Source organism: Helianthus annuus, chromosome 15, assembly GCF_002127325.2.
Source record: "Helianthus annuus cultivar XRQ/B chromosome 15, HanXRQr2.0-SUNRISE, whole genome shotgun sequence".
Lineage (NCBI taxonomy): Eukaryota > Viridiplantae > Streptophyta > Magnoliopsida > Asterales > Asteraceae > Helianthus > Helianthus annuus.
The window spans coordinates 39,795,107-39,808,446 of record NC_035447.2 but is presented as its reverse complement, the minus strand read 5'-3'; the positions used below and the strand labels follow the sequence as shown (position 1 = coordinate 39,808,446).

The 13,340-nt window shown below is 36.9% G+C and overlaps 1 protein-coding gene across 1 annotated transcript; it reads left to right on the top strand.

Moving 5' to 3' along the window:
* The first annotated feature begins 282 nt into the window (after positions 1-282).
* Positions 283-3,988, top strand: LOC110889377 (probable auxin efflux carrier component 8). The gene is made up of 6 exons (XM_022136893.2): positions 283-1,493; positions 1,796-2,039; positions 2,228-2,313; positions 3,300-3,457; positions 3,540-3,616; positions 3,716-3,988. The coding sequence occupies exons 1-6, from the start codon at positions 362-364 to the stop codon at positions 3,780-3,782; spliced, it is 1,764 nt and encodes a 587-aa protein (XP_021992585.1). The 5' UTR covers positions 283-361; the 3' UTR covers positions 3,783-3,988.
* The last annotated feature ends 9,352 nt before the right edge of the window (positions 3,989-13,340 follow it).

Sequence of the window (13,340 nt, the reverse complement as noted above, 5' to 3'; positions counted from 1 at the left end):
GAAATTCAGGATAAGTGTTATCAGTTATTTTACAGCATTTAAAAGCATGATGCAAAAATACCATAAATTGTTTTCTTAATTACAAGTCATTTATTTTAGCTACAAACTTTTTTGCAAATATTATTTCTCTTAATTCCATGATCGGTCAAAACCCCAGTCAATGTCTTTTTCCGGTGTTCATACCACGGTCAACCAGACGTATACGACTCCACAAACACACATACATTATATATAAGGGTTCTACACCCATACAAATTTATATTACTGGGATATATACCTCCTTTCTCCTACTAAATCAGTCACCTTATTTCTTTAAAGGGTACGTTTAACTTCACCCATCTAACTTTGTTTCGAATACAAAATGATCACCGGCCGTGACTTTTACGCCATCGTGACCGCGATGGTGCCGCTATACGTCGCCATGATTCTCGCTTACGGCAGCGTAAAATGGTGGAAAATTTTCACACCGGACCAGTGTTCCGGCATCAACCGTTTTGTCGCGATCTTCGCGGTCCCGTTACTCTCGTTCCATTTCATCTCAATGGGTGATCCGTACGCGATGAACTGGAAGTTCATCGCGGCCGACAGCCTCCAGAAAATCATCATGCTGGTGGTGCTAGGGTTTTGGGCAAAATTCACAAAAACCGGCAGTTTTGAATGGATGATCACCATCTTCTCCCTCTCAACGCTCCCGAATAGCCTCGTGATCGGAATCCCATTGTTGACGTCGATGTATGGTGAGTTGACGGCACCACTGATGATTCAGGTGGTGGTGATGCAATGCATTCTTTGGTATACGATACTTCTGTTCTTGTTCGAGTTTCGTGCGGCGAAGGCGTTGATTATGGAACGGTTTCCGGGTGCTGGAGGCGATATCGGTTCGATTAAGGTTGATTCGGATGTTGTTTCGCTTGACGCGCAAGATGTTCTTGAAACAACCGCGGAGATGGGAAATGATGGGAAGTTACATGTCACGGTGAGGAGGTCGAATGCGTCGAGACGATCGGTAGGAGTTGGTTCGGTTCTTTCGGGTGCGGAAATTTTTAGTTTGAATTCATCTGCGGTTCAAAGTCCGAGAGGTTCGTATGCTAACCACTCGGACTTTAACTCTATGGTAGGGTTTCCTGGGGGCCGGTTGTCGAATTTCGGCCCCGCGGATGATATGTATTCGATTCAATCGTCGAGGGGAGTTACCCCTCGGCAATCAAATTGTGAAGATGAAGCGGGTCGGTCGTCTTTGAGCATGGTGCCACATTTTTCGGTGAACTCGGAAACGCATATTGTCCTTACAAAAGACCAACAACCACCACAAATGGTGCTACGTTTAAAGCCAGAGTTGCAACAAAATGGGTCGCAAAAGAAGCCAAACCATGACGACCATATGTTTGGTCGTAGCTCGAGTGCGCCGATTATTTCCAAAGGTGGTCGGTCTCGTTCCAAACTCTACGCGACTATGGAACAATCGACTCGACCGGATCATGGAAAACTTGGAGGTACATAGCGAATTCTCACTACTACGAAACTATCTTGTTTTTTATAGAAATTTAGTTAAAAAAGTTTCATTTTTTTTTAAATGTTTCCCATTTGATTTTTTTATTTGTAAGTTTCTAGGAGGCTTTCTAAACATGTTATAAGCGAACTGCCTTGAAGGCAAATATATTTCAAAAACATTCTATAAACTTTTGTCAATTTCCAAGACCACCTACAAATAAAGAAGAATAGTTTTTTTTTTTTTTTTTTTTTTTTTTTTTTTACATTCGTGTTCTAAAACGGTAGAGTTTTGATATTGATGCAGAGTTGAAGGAATTTGACGTTGAGATCGGCGGAGATCGAGAGAAGATCAAACCGGGTGTGGTGGACTCTGCGGCAGAGCACCAACCGAGCACGGTAACAGACCCAAATGAAGGGTCCGGACAACAAATGCCGTCGGCGCGTGTGATGGGCCGATTGATACTATTGATGGTCTCGCGGAAACTGCTTAGAAACCCGAACACGTACGCCAGCATCTTAGGTCTTGTTTGGGCTCTTGTGTCCTTCAGGTAAAATTACTAACCTGGTGATACTAATATACTAACTACTAACCTGGTTAGCAACATTTTAATCGTAGGATGTTCAAAAAGGAATTATTAATGTTGGTCGGATGGTGTTATCTTTTAGAGTAAAAATTAAATGTTGAATCAAATTAAAATAATGAATTACTATCTTTAATAGGGAGTTTTTATTGCAGGTGGCATTGGGTAATGCCAAAAATAATAGGAAATTCAATCTCGTTGATCTCAAATGCTGGTCTTGGAATGGCTATGTTTAGCTTAGGTAAGTTATCTTTTTTTTTTTTTTTATTTGAATCATGCATATAGATATAAAAGAATATATATTATTACACATATAAGGTAATAGAATCGGATTTTTACCTAAAGTTTGGAACTATAAGCTTTAATAGTTTTAATAGCCTTACAATAGAACCGGAATACTACATTGATAACCTGGTTTTATTACAATAAAAAAATCAAATATTTTTTTTCTTGTGTAATAAAACCCAATTGTTTACAACGGAGTTTTTACAACATTTTATTATAAACTTAAAACTATGATCGTAATATCAGTTAGTTGTCAAGTAAAGATTGGATTTTATTACATTTAGAAATTAGTTGTCTAGTAAAGAATGGATTCTTTTACGTAAATAATTTTAAAATCCATTATCTTAAGTATAAACCGATTTTGTTTATATATATGCTTTGCATTGAATTTGGATGTTGGGAAACTTTATCCGAATATTGAATGAACATTAATCTATTTACCTTTAGGATTTTTTTTTCTTTTACGATCATCTATATTTATGTCGTGTTAATTATCATCTTACAACAATTTTCTTTAATATATTGACTCTCCAACAATACCGTGGTCAATAAAGTCATGTTTTTCGTGATATTTTGCTGAAAGACGCCTTTTTGAAATATCATTTGTTTTTGTGACTAACATGAAGCCCCTTTGTTTAATATAGTGAATTATGATTTTGGCTGTTACAAAATACGATAAAGTTGTCGTGTTTTTTGCAACAGTGTTGTCGACGTTGTCCCTTAAAGCTTTATACGTTTTACGTCATATATGTAAACCCCTTTGTGTCGTGATTGTCTCATAAAGTTCTATACCTTTAATGTCATACATAACTTATTTACTTTTCTGAACTTTTATTTTTCAACTCCTAGTTTCCCATGTTTTCGATCGCTCTACGTTCTTTTCTCCAAACTTACCGTTTTTTTATTAGAAAAATAAAGAACTTATGTTTTGTATGTCTTAAGGTTTGTTCATGGCCCTTCAACCTAAGTTAATAGCCTGTGGGAGATCAAAGGCTTTGCTTTCTATAGTAGTGAAGTTTCTTATAGGACCGATAGTAAGCGCCTTGGCAGCATTCTTGGTTGGCCTCCACGGTACCCTCTTTCATATCACTATTGTCCAGGTAGTTTTTTTTTTTTTTTTAATTTCTATAACTTAAGATTACTTTTAATCTAATAATAGTTTTTTTTTCTTTATATTCATAGGCAACACTATCAGTCGGGATTGTACCGTTTGTTTTCGCAAAGGAATACGACGTTCATGCAACAATTCTCAGTACTTCGTAAGCATATAAGAACGGCTTGTTTTCATGAGAAGGGGTTGTGTCGTGATTGTTTGTTTATTACGATATATGAACTCATATCAAACTTTTTTGTTTCAGGGTTATCTTTGGAATGCTGATAACGGTGCCTATAACATTATGCTACTACATCATTCTCCAACTCTAGGCATAAAAGATAAGCATTTAGAGTTGATCTTTGATGAAATATGTTGGAAGGATGTAATCAGATGATTGATTCTTGATGATACTTAGTAGAATCCTCAAGGTCAAGTGATCTCATATGACGATAAGATCTTGCATAGTTTGTTGTAGTTGTTTTCGTTTTTGTAAAAACTTTATTAGTTTCTTAAAAAATTGACTAGTGAGTTTTGTGCATTGTGTTTTCAATCCAAATCAGTTACCAAAATGGGGTTTGTATAGTATATATTCAAATATAGTCCGAAAGTACAACCATGCTAGCCATGAATGGGTATGGTCTCAAATCCTCCGCCGGCCATACGAGTCAACCTCAGGTCGTGCGCGAGACCATACCCAAAATAAACCAAAGTGTTGGCTTCCTCGACCTTGCGCCGACTATGAAGGTGTGCCCAAGACTGCGCGCGAGGTTAGAACCAAGATAGAACCATTTCTGACACTTAGTTCCTTTAATAAAAGACCTAGCTCCCTTGACCTTGCGCCGACTACTCAGGGTTACCCCATGTCACGCGGGGACAAGAAGCGCAGGGTAATGTCGGACAGTACAGAAAGTACGAGTGGCAGAGCAGTGTTCCAATAGGCGCCCAAGAGGCTGTATTTTATTGTGTTGCATGATGATCAATCGTGCAGGAGACAAGAAGTATACCAGGACATGTACGTAGCACCAATCAGCTTGCGCTGACCACTGCTCCATGATTTCCACAACACTGCTGATGACAGACCAGACAACAAGGACAATCGTCAGGACACGTGGATCCATTCAGCATGCGCCAACTACCCTCTCGCCTGGAATCACTAACGGTCGTGACAGAGGAGACAGAATGGATATTCGTTGTTGTCGATTTCAAGCCCAAGGCCCATCAGCCCATATCCTTCACAAATCACCTCGGCTATAAATAGAGAACTTCACCTCCAGGTTTAAGGATCACACTCTTGCTCTCTCACTTAATACACACACTTTTATCCTCAAAGCAAGTTCTTATTCTCACACCGGAGGGTGGTTACAAGTAGGGCTGGCATAACGGGTCAACCCGATCTTTTAAGACACGAACACGATAAGACACAAACCCGAACCACGTAAACACGAACATAGCATGAAATCTTATCGTGTCAGATTTTCAAAATACGAACACGAACCTGTTAATAAACAGGTTACACGAAACAACCTGTTAAGACACGAAAAAATTACCAACGTATCATACGACTTGCTAAGACACGAAAACGACTTATTTAAGACCCAAACACGACCGAATTGATGAGACTGTGAACCGAATTGGGAATGGTGGTGTATGTGAGAGAAATTTAAAAATTTGGGTTTGGATTGTGGAAAAAGAACCGTGTGTGTATGCGTATAATTCATCCCAGGTTCCATGACTGATGACCTCATGTCCACACCTACATATAATATTTTTTTAACTTTTAATTATTAACATGTACTTAACGGGTCTTAACAGGTTAACAGGTTTTAACCTGTTTAGACATGAAACCCGTTAAGGTCTTATCGTGTCGACCTGTTTTAGACGTGAAACATGTTAAGGTCAAACACGAAACCTGATAACTTCGTGTAGGTTCGTGTCGTGTTATCGTGTTCGTGTCAGAATTGCGAGCCCTGGTTACAAGGAGAACCCCCTATTTTCCTCCTTGTAACGAGCTTCACGGTATGTTGATTGTTTTGCAGGATCGACGTGGTTGTTTACTAAGTTCAGAAGAAGATTAACCTTATTTGGACGAGACACAAACTACAAGCCAATCTCAGGATTAACTTGGTGTTTCTTCATAAGGATGTAATCAGACGGGGCTGGCTCAAGCCCAAGCCAAATGAGGCTTGGGCCTTGGGCCACCAAAACTATAGGGCCTCCATGTTTTAAAAAAATATAGATTATATGGTATTGGGCTTGTGTCTGCGATTATAGTTATCAAAGTTCAAACAAACTTCAAAGACAAAGCCACACGGTCGCTGCATAGGTTAGGGTGTCGTGTATAGCGGTGCATAGGTTAGGGCGGCAACTGGCAAGGCCATACATACTAGGAAGAGAAACAGTCGCTATGCCTTCGAAGCAAAGCATCATATTTCGCTGCATAATTGATTCCGCTATCGCCGGCCGAGATCGTCTGTTGAAGGTATGATTAGCCCTAAATTCTAGTTAAAATCTGTTGTCTAATTGAAGTTTGTGATATTAGCCTTAATTTCCTAGTTGCCTAATTAAAGTTTGTGATATATTTGCTAGTTTTTAAAGCGCTTAGCCCTAGTTAATCTGTGATAGATTTATAATGTCTAATAGATATCGTAAACATGAATCCGGCCATTCTACAAGGCAAAAGAAACAAAAAACGAGAAGCTGAAATAGAATCACTAAAGGGTTTTTTTTGGGGAAAAAGGCCATAAGCTTTTGCTTCGCCTTAGGCCACCAAAATGGTTAAGCCAGCCCATGATTGATTCTTGATGATACTTAGTAGAATCCTTAAGGTCAAGTGATCTCATATGACGATAAGATCTTGGATAGTTTGTTGTAGTTGTTTTCGTTTTTGTAAAAACTTTATTACTTTCTTAAAAATTGACTAGTGAGTTTTGTGCATCGTGTTTTCAATCCAAATCAATTACCAAAATGGGGTTTGTATAGTATATATTCAAATATAGTCCGAAAGTACAACCATGCTAGCGATTAAACAAGAGAGATCCAATTGAAAAGTAAATATCTAATCCATAAAACAGATATATCACTGATGTTGGGTTCGAATGAAAAGAATTTTTTTTTGTAAAAATAAAAAATAAGAAATTTCAATCAATAAAAATATTATATTTAATATTTGTATTTAATGTTATTATATATATATATATATATATAGTGGAGGGTTCAAATGAGAAGAAATTTTTTGTAAGAATAAAAAAGAACAAACTTCAACCAATAAGAATGCTTTATTTTACTTTATTTAATTTTTGTATTTAATATGGGTGTAAGGGTATATTGGTAAAATTAGATAGATCATTAATTGTTAGTCTTCCTTTTTAATAGCTAACTAAATTAAATTTGTAACTTAATTTCAAAAAAAAAAAAAATTTTTCAAAGAAGAAAAAAATTAATTTAAAGTGTAGGATAAATTATGATGTGTGTAGGATGAATTATGAGTTGTGTAGGATAAATTTCAGTATGTGTAGGGTAATTTCAAAAACGTGTAGGATAAATTTTGATGCGTCTAAGCAAAAATTTTAGTGTGGAAGATGATAGTCTTTATGACTAATTAATTAGTCAAAAATAATAATAAATGAGATGAAAGAAAAACTATTTAATGTTTTACAATTGTACCCTTTGTTCTTTTTCTTCTCAATTTAATTTTCTTCTCAAATGAACCTTCCCCTATATATATATATATAGAGAGAGAAACGGGTTCAGGAGAAAACGGCAAAAAGTGTGAGAACGGTGAGAACGCATCCTGACCCAACACATGGTGCGGGGCATGATCAGGGTCCGAGGGTTTTTTTGTCGTTTTAGTATTCTTCTCCTTTCACGATTTTCGCGTTTGACATGTTGCTTTATTTTTTGCGTGCAAGATAATTTTGGCGTTATATAGAATTATTAATTATTTGGTGTTTTACTGTTTCTCTCAGATTTCTTCTCGTTGAATTAATTCATTTTGTTTCACATTGTTAATTTTTTGGCGTTATGGCTTTTTCCATGTCTTTTTTTGGCGTTTTGTATCTTTTTGTTAATAATTGATAACCATAAATTAATATTTAATAAAATTACAATAACACGAAATCAAAATAAACTAATAATCTTCCGTAGGTGGGATTACATCAGAGATGTGCCCATCGCTTTGTTCATCACTTTCTTCAGATTCTTTATCATCAAATTTCATTTTTGCGTATAACGCCATTAGCTCGTCTCTTCTTTGCTGCAGCCTATTCTTGAATATCACTGCATCCTTGGATTTTGGATCATTTGAAGGTGCTAAATCACAGAGTTGTTCAATGATAGATAGCAACCCTGTCTTCAACATTTCTTCCATTGGCCTTGAATATTGCACCCCGTTTTTATAAGTCATTTCAAGGGTTCCTTTTTCCTCATGCAATACCCAACTGCTAAGTTTTGGTATAGGAGTATCGTCAATATCATCATCATCTTCATCATCTTCTGCCAGAAATTTTCTCTTCAGTCTTTTTATTACAGTTCTGGTTCTTTCACAATCGTTGTCCATTGGAACCCCAAGGGCCAGGATATCCTTCTGAACCTTTTCATTCATTCCAAGCATGGCTTTTATTGTCCTTACCTCTACCCTTCTCCTATCAGAGAACTTTTATGATGAATCGTTTCTCTTTCCTTTCAAACCTCCATACAATAACCTTAGCCATTTTTAAATTTTTTGGCGTTTTGGACAATATGTGGCGTTTTAGTCAAATTTTTTGGCGTGTTTGAGCTTGTGTTCTCATGGTCTTCTTTTATATTGATTTTTTTTCCCGCGTATGACAGGTAATTATGGCGTTTTGAAAAAGATAAATAAATTTAATTCCCCAAGAATTTTGCTTTTAGTATAATAAATGTTAGTAATTATGTTTTCCGTCGTTTCATTTTACTGTTTTTTGCAGTTTACCGTGTTTTGTTTCAGACTCAACTGTTTTTATGATGTAACGCGTCAAATCTTGACGGCTGTAATTATGGCATTTTGTTTTCCAATGGCGGTTAGATAACGATTGGACTTCTTTTTGTTTTATATATTCTTTGCACATTGTTTCACGCTTTTTTTTTATAATAGTAGTTGTTCAAAGTAATTTTATTATAGTTTGGTAGTTTTTTGGGGGCGTTTTTATGGCATGGTGGCGTTTTACAAGCATTTGCTCATTTTGGCGTTTTATTATATTTTTCATTATAGTATTAATATTCTTTTGTTGTTTATTAACTGAAATTACAAAACAAACAACAGATAAAGAAAATTAAAAAAAAAAGTAGAAGCAATTTATGATTTTAAATATTCAGTGTCATCAGTCTCTTTTTTCTTTTGAAACTACAAGAACTGTGACAAATAAATGGCGTTTTGGGTTTTGCGTTATTTATTTTCTTTGTTCATGTGTTGTAGTGTCCTTGTGGATATTGGAGACATAGATCGACCCTGTGTGGGTGGATGCTGTCTGTCTGTCGTCTTCATTATAATCATCGAGGCCAAAGTAGCATTTACACTGGTATAGGTCTCTTCTTATCATCCAAACCTTCTTCAAAAACAAAGATGACAATATGACATATGGGTGTCATCAGTCCCTCTTTTTTCCATTTTGTCCATCTCATGCAGCAAAATCTTACCACACACACGTAACAAATCATTCAGCGAAGCTTCATGCAGAACATTACTGAGTATCAAAGAAAAGATGTTTGTCGTCGTTGTATTTTTTGGCGTTTTATATTGAGTTGTATTTTTTTTAGCAACCACTGTGAGTTTTTGTGTGTTTTTTGGTGTGATAAACGGAAGGTGGTGAGAGTTTTTTATTTATAGAATTTTTTTTGCGCGTAGTTTAGGCGGGATATTATTTTTATAACAAAAAATGTAATTAACATTTATCCGGATGTAAGCTTTGGCGTTATATATTATGGCGTTTCATATTTTGTGGCGTTTTTGTAGCCAGAGAGCTTAAATAAAAACACAGAAAAAGTACGCAGTGATAAAATTGGCGTTTTGTATTTATTTGGCGTTTTATTTTTCAATGGCGTTTTATGTGAGAAAGGTGTTTTACCTTTTTTTACCCTTAATGAAGCGCGTCCACGTAATAAAATTGGTGTTATTTACGAAAATGCCACCGTGCCAATCTAGTCCATAGATTGTATTGATCGGATGATCCATAAGCGTTCTCACCGTTCTCACACTTTCCACCGTTTTCTCTAAATCCTGACCATATATATATATATATATATATATATATATATATATATATATATATATATATATATAGGGTTAGGTTCATGAGTGAACAACATCCTTGTTTGTGAACAGAGTGAACAAATCTTAGCCATCCATTTGTTTTTTTGATTAAAAGGATAGGATTGTAATTTTACCTTTAATTTTCATTAATTCCTTATTCCTTTCCATACCAAATATCAGTTATTAGAAAAGATCAAATCAAAAATAAAAAGGTAATCTCGTTCTCTCTCTACACCATCATCTTCATCACCGCCGTCCGGCCTCTGTTTACCAGCCAAGGATGGTGTGCCGATTACATCTTCAAGACATCGCCGTCGAGCCCCTGTTTCCCAGCCACCATTATGTCGGCGAAGACATCTTCAAAACATATAATCTCGTTCTCTCTCTACACCATCATATTTCACCGCTGACGAGCCCCTGTTTCCCAGCCACCATAATTCGGAGATTACATCTTCAAAATTTATTCAATAAGGTTGATTAAAGCGGTTTGATTTCATCTGATTTATGTGTTGTGTGGTTGTGTTGTTTTAATTTTGTTCTTTATTTTAGGGTTCATATGATTTAACAAGAAGTCTGGATTAAAGATCTTTTTAGTTGCTGGATGTACATTTAATTCATGGATTTTGTGGTTGATTTGCTCCGATTTTGTGAAGGTGATGTGTATATGTTTGGGTTCATCCAATTAATAAAGAATAATTGTTAGTATGTTAGTTGAATTTGTTCTGATTTTGTTAAGGGGATGAGTTTATTTTCGGGTTCATACACATATGTATACTCTGTTTTATTAGTGTAAGAGCGGTTGTATTTGCTCAGAAAACACTTGTGCATGTTGGTTATTTAGTATCCTTTTCTACTTGCAGTACTGATGAACTTTTGAGTTGTTTTAGTTTTTGTCACGACCCCAGCCCCGGTTTGACCCAGTCAAGAGCCGCGGGACAGGAACCCGTGGTATTTAATTGATGCGACAGCGAAAGATTTTAACAGGATCTTTTAAAAACTTGAAATGCCCGATTTATTTTATTTCATAATTCGGGATAACCCCGTAATTTACAATAGAGGAATTTTACTAGGACATTCCCTGATTTATTAAAACATGTTTATTCATTTTAATTGAGCCACATCTTCAAGCTTGTTAGTGCTCCGTAGCACGTTTTCCTTGATTTACAGCAGGTCGCCTGAAACATATTTTAAAAATATTTTTGTCAGCGGGGAAATACTGGTGAATCATTCTTTTTGTTTAAAACGACGCATTGTTATAATTTACAGTATTAAGAGTGATTACAATGTTTATATCTATCAACCATCTACCCACGGTATTTGTCACTCGACCACCTATTGGTTATCTCGTTGTCCAATGGTGTCTGTGACTATGGTCATATCACCCCTTGGCTAACCCGTTGTCCAATGGTGACGGTTATCAAGTAATGTATACAAAACCCCACATACCGGCTGTAACTGAAGACTACAAAGACTTAATCACTGTAATTATAACTTTGGAAACAAACATGATTTTGAAAGCAAACTTTGTAAAAAGAGAATGACTCACATTGCAAGTTTAATCGGGTAGAGTCTAGCATACTGATAAGCCTGTTAACCTAATTCAAACAATAATGCACACGAACTAGGTTAGTAACTAATACAGCATTTACGATAACTCACGAGATTAAAACCTTCACAACGAATGACAAAGTGCAATACTTAAACATCCATCGAATTTACGACAAATGACAAAGTATAACCCTAATTTGAGCAGCACTTAAACATTCATCGGATAGTTTCAATCGATCGGACATTGAATCGTAGTAGCGATCGAGTTATTACCCTGTTATCGCGGTAGAATTCGTGCTAGTGTGTGTTGTTATAGTAATCAGACGATATATCGATGTATAAAGCGAATTTTAACGTCGAACCAATGCAGAAATTCAAGTTCCACAACCCTCTATTTATATCTGGAAAACGGCTCCCTCGCGTGGCGCGAGGGGCCGTCGCGTGGTGCGAGGGGTGCCACCCTACCATAGGGTAGCCCTGTGTACGGGTAGCCTTGTTGAGTCGACGGTTCGTAAAAATTCAATTTTGACAACGAACTGTGTGGATATTACTAACCAGGGAATACCCCCCCTGAGTTTTAGGGGCCCTGATCCTGATTCCGATTGTTCTGAAAATTTTAGGGGTTATGCAGGATTACTTGGGGGTCTCTATTAGGGTTTCCTATTGGACAAAATAAAATAATAAATAATAGTTTAGGTGAGAGTTGTTACATCCTCCCCACCTTAATAAAAATCTCGTCCTCGAGATTTACTGGAATAGATGAGGATATTTCCGCTTCATTTCCGATTCTAGCTCCCAAGTGTATTCTGGTCCTCTCTTTGAATCCCACTTGACTTTGACTAGCACTAGTCGCTTGTGTTTGAGAAACTTGACTTTTCTGTCCTCTATCTGCAATGGTTTCTCCACAAATTTCAGCTTTTCATTTACATCTATATCTTGAAGAGGTACTACCAGGGATTCGTCAGATAGACATTTCTTGAGGTTGGATACATGAAACACATCATGTACTCCGGCTAATTTTTCTGGTAGTTGTAAACGATAAGCAACTGGTCCTATTCATTGGATCACGGGAAATGGTCCTACGTACCTTGGGCTTAACTTTCCTTTCGTACCGAACCGTACTACTCCTTTCCAAGGAGAAACTTTCAAGAGTACCTTGTCTCCAACTTGAAACTCTAGTGGCTTGCGTCGATTGTCAGCATAATTGTTTTGACGATCTCGAGCCGTCTTTAATCTTTCCTTGATTTGAGTTATCTTGTCGGTAGTCTCTTGCACAATTTCAGGACCTGATAATTGACTTTCTCCTATTTCTGCCCAACAAACTGGAGTTCTGCATTTTCGTCCATATAGTGCTTCAAATGGGGCAGCTTCGATGCTTGCATGATAACTATTATTGTAGGAGAATTCGATCAAAGGTAGGTGATCGTCCCAGTTTCCACCAAAATCTATCACACATGCTCGGAGCATGTCTTCCAGGGTTTCCATTGCTTCCTGGAAACTAGTCTAGAAATGGGAAGTGAAACGACTATCCCTATCCGATACAATGGAAAGTGGAACTCCATACAAGGATACTACTTCATCTACATACAACTTGGCTAACCTTTCCATACTAAAGGTTTCTTTCATGGGTAGAAAATGAGCTGATTTGGTTAATTGATCCACAATTACCCAAATCGCATCATTACCTTTTCTGGTTTTGGGTAACTTAGTAACAAAGTCCATTGTTATGAGTTCCCATTTCCATACAGGCATTTCTAAATTCTACTTCCCTGTCGGGTGGTAATCCAGGTAGTTCTTCTGGGAATACATCGGGGTATTCTGAGACTACTGGGATTTCCTTAAGTTCCTTACTTTTTGTGTTAATGATTACTGAAATCATATACATTACTTCTTGTTTTCTTGAATAACTAGCCAACTTCATTACTGAAATGAATTTCAGTGGCTTTCGAGGTTTATCTCCTGTAATTGAAATTATTTCTCCTGTGGGTGTATGGATGTCACACCCCTAATTTCCACGTGTCACCGGTGGGCCCGGTGGGGAGTATAGTGACGTAGTTGGCCTCATCATAGACAA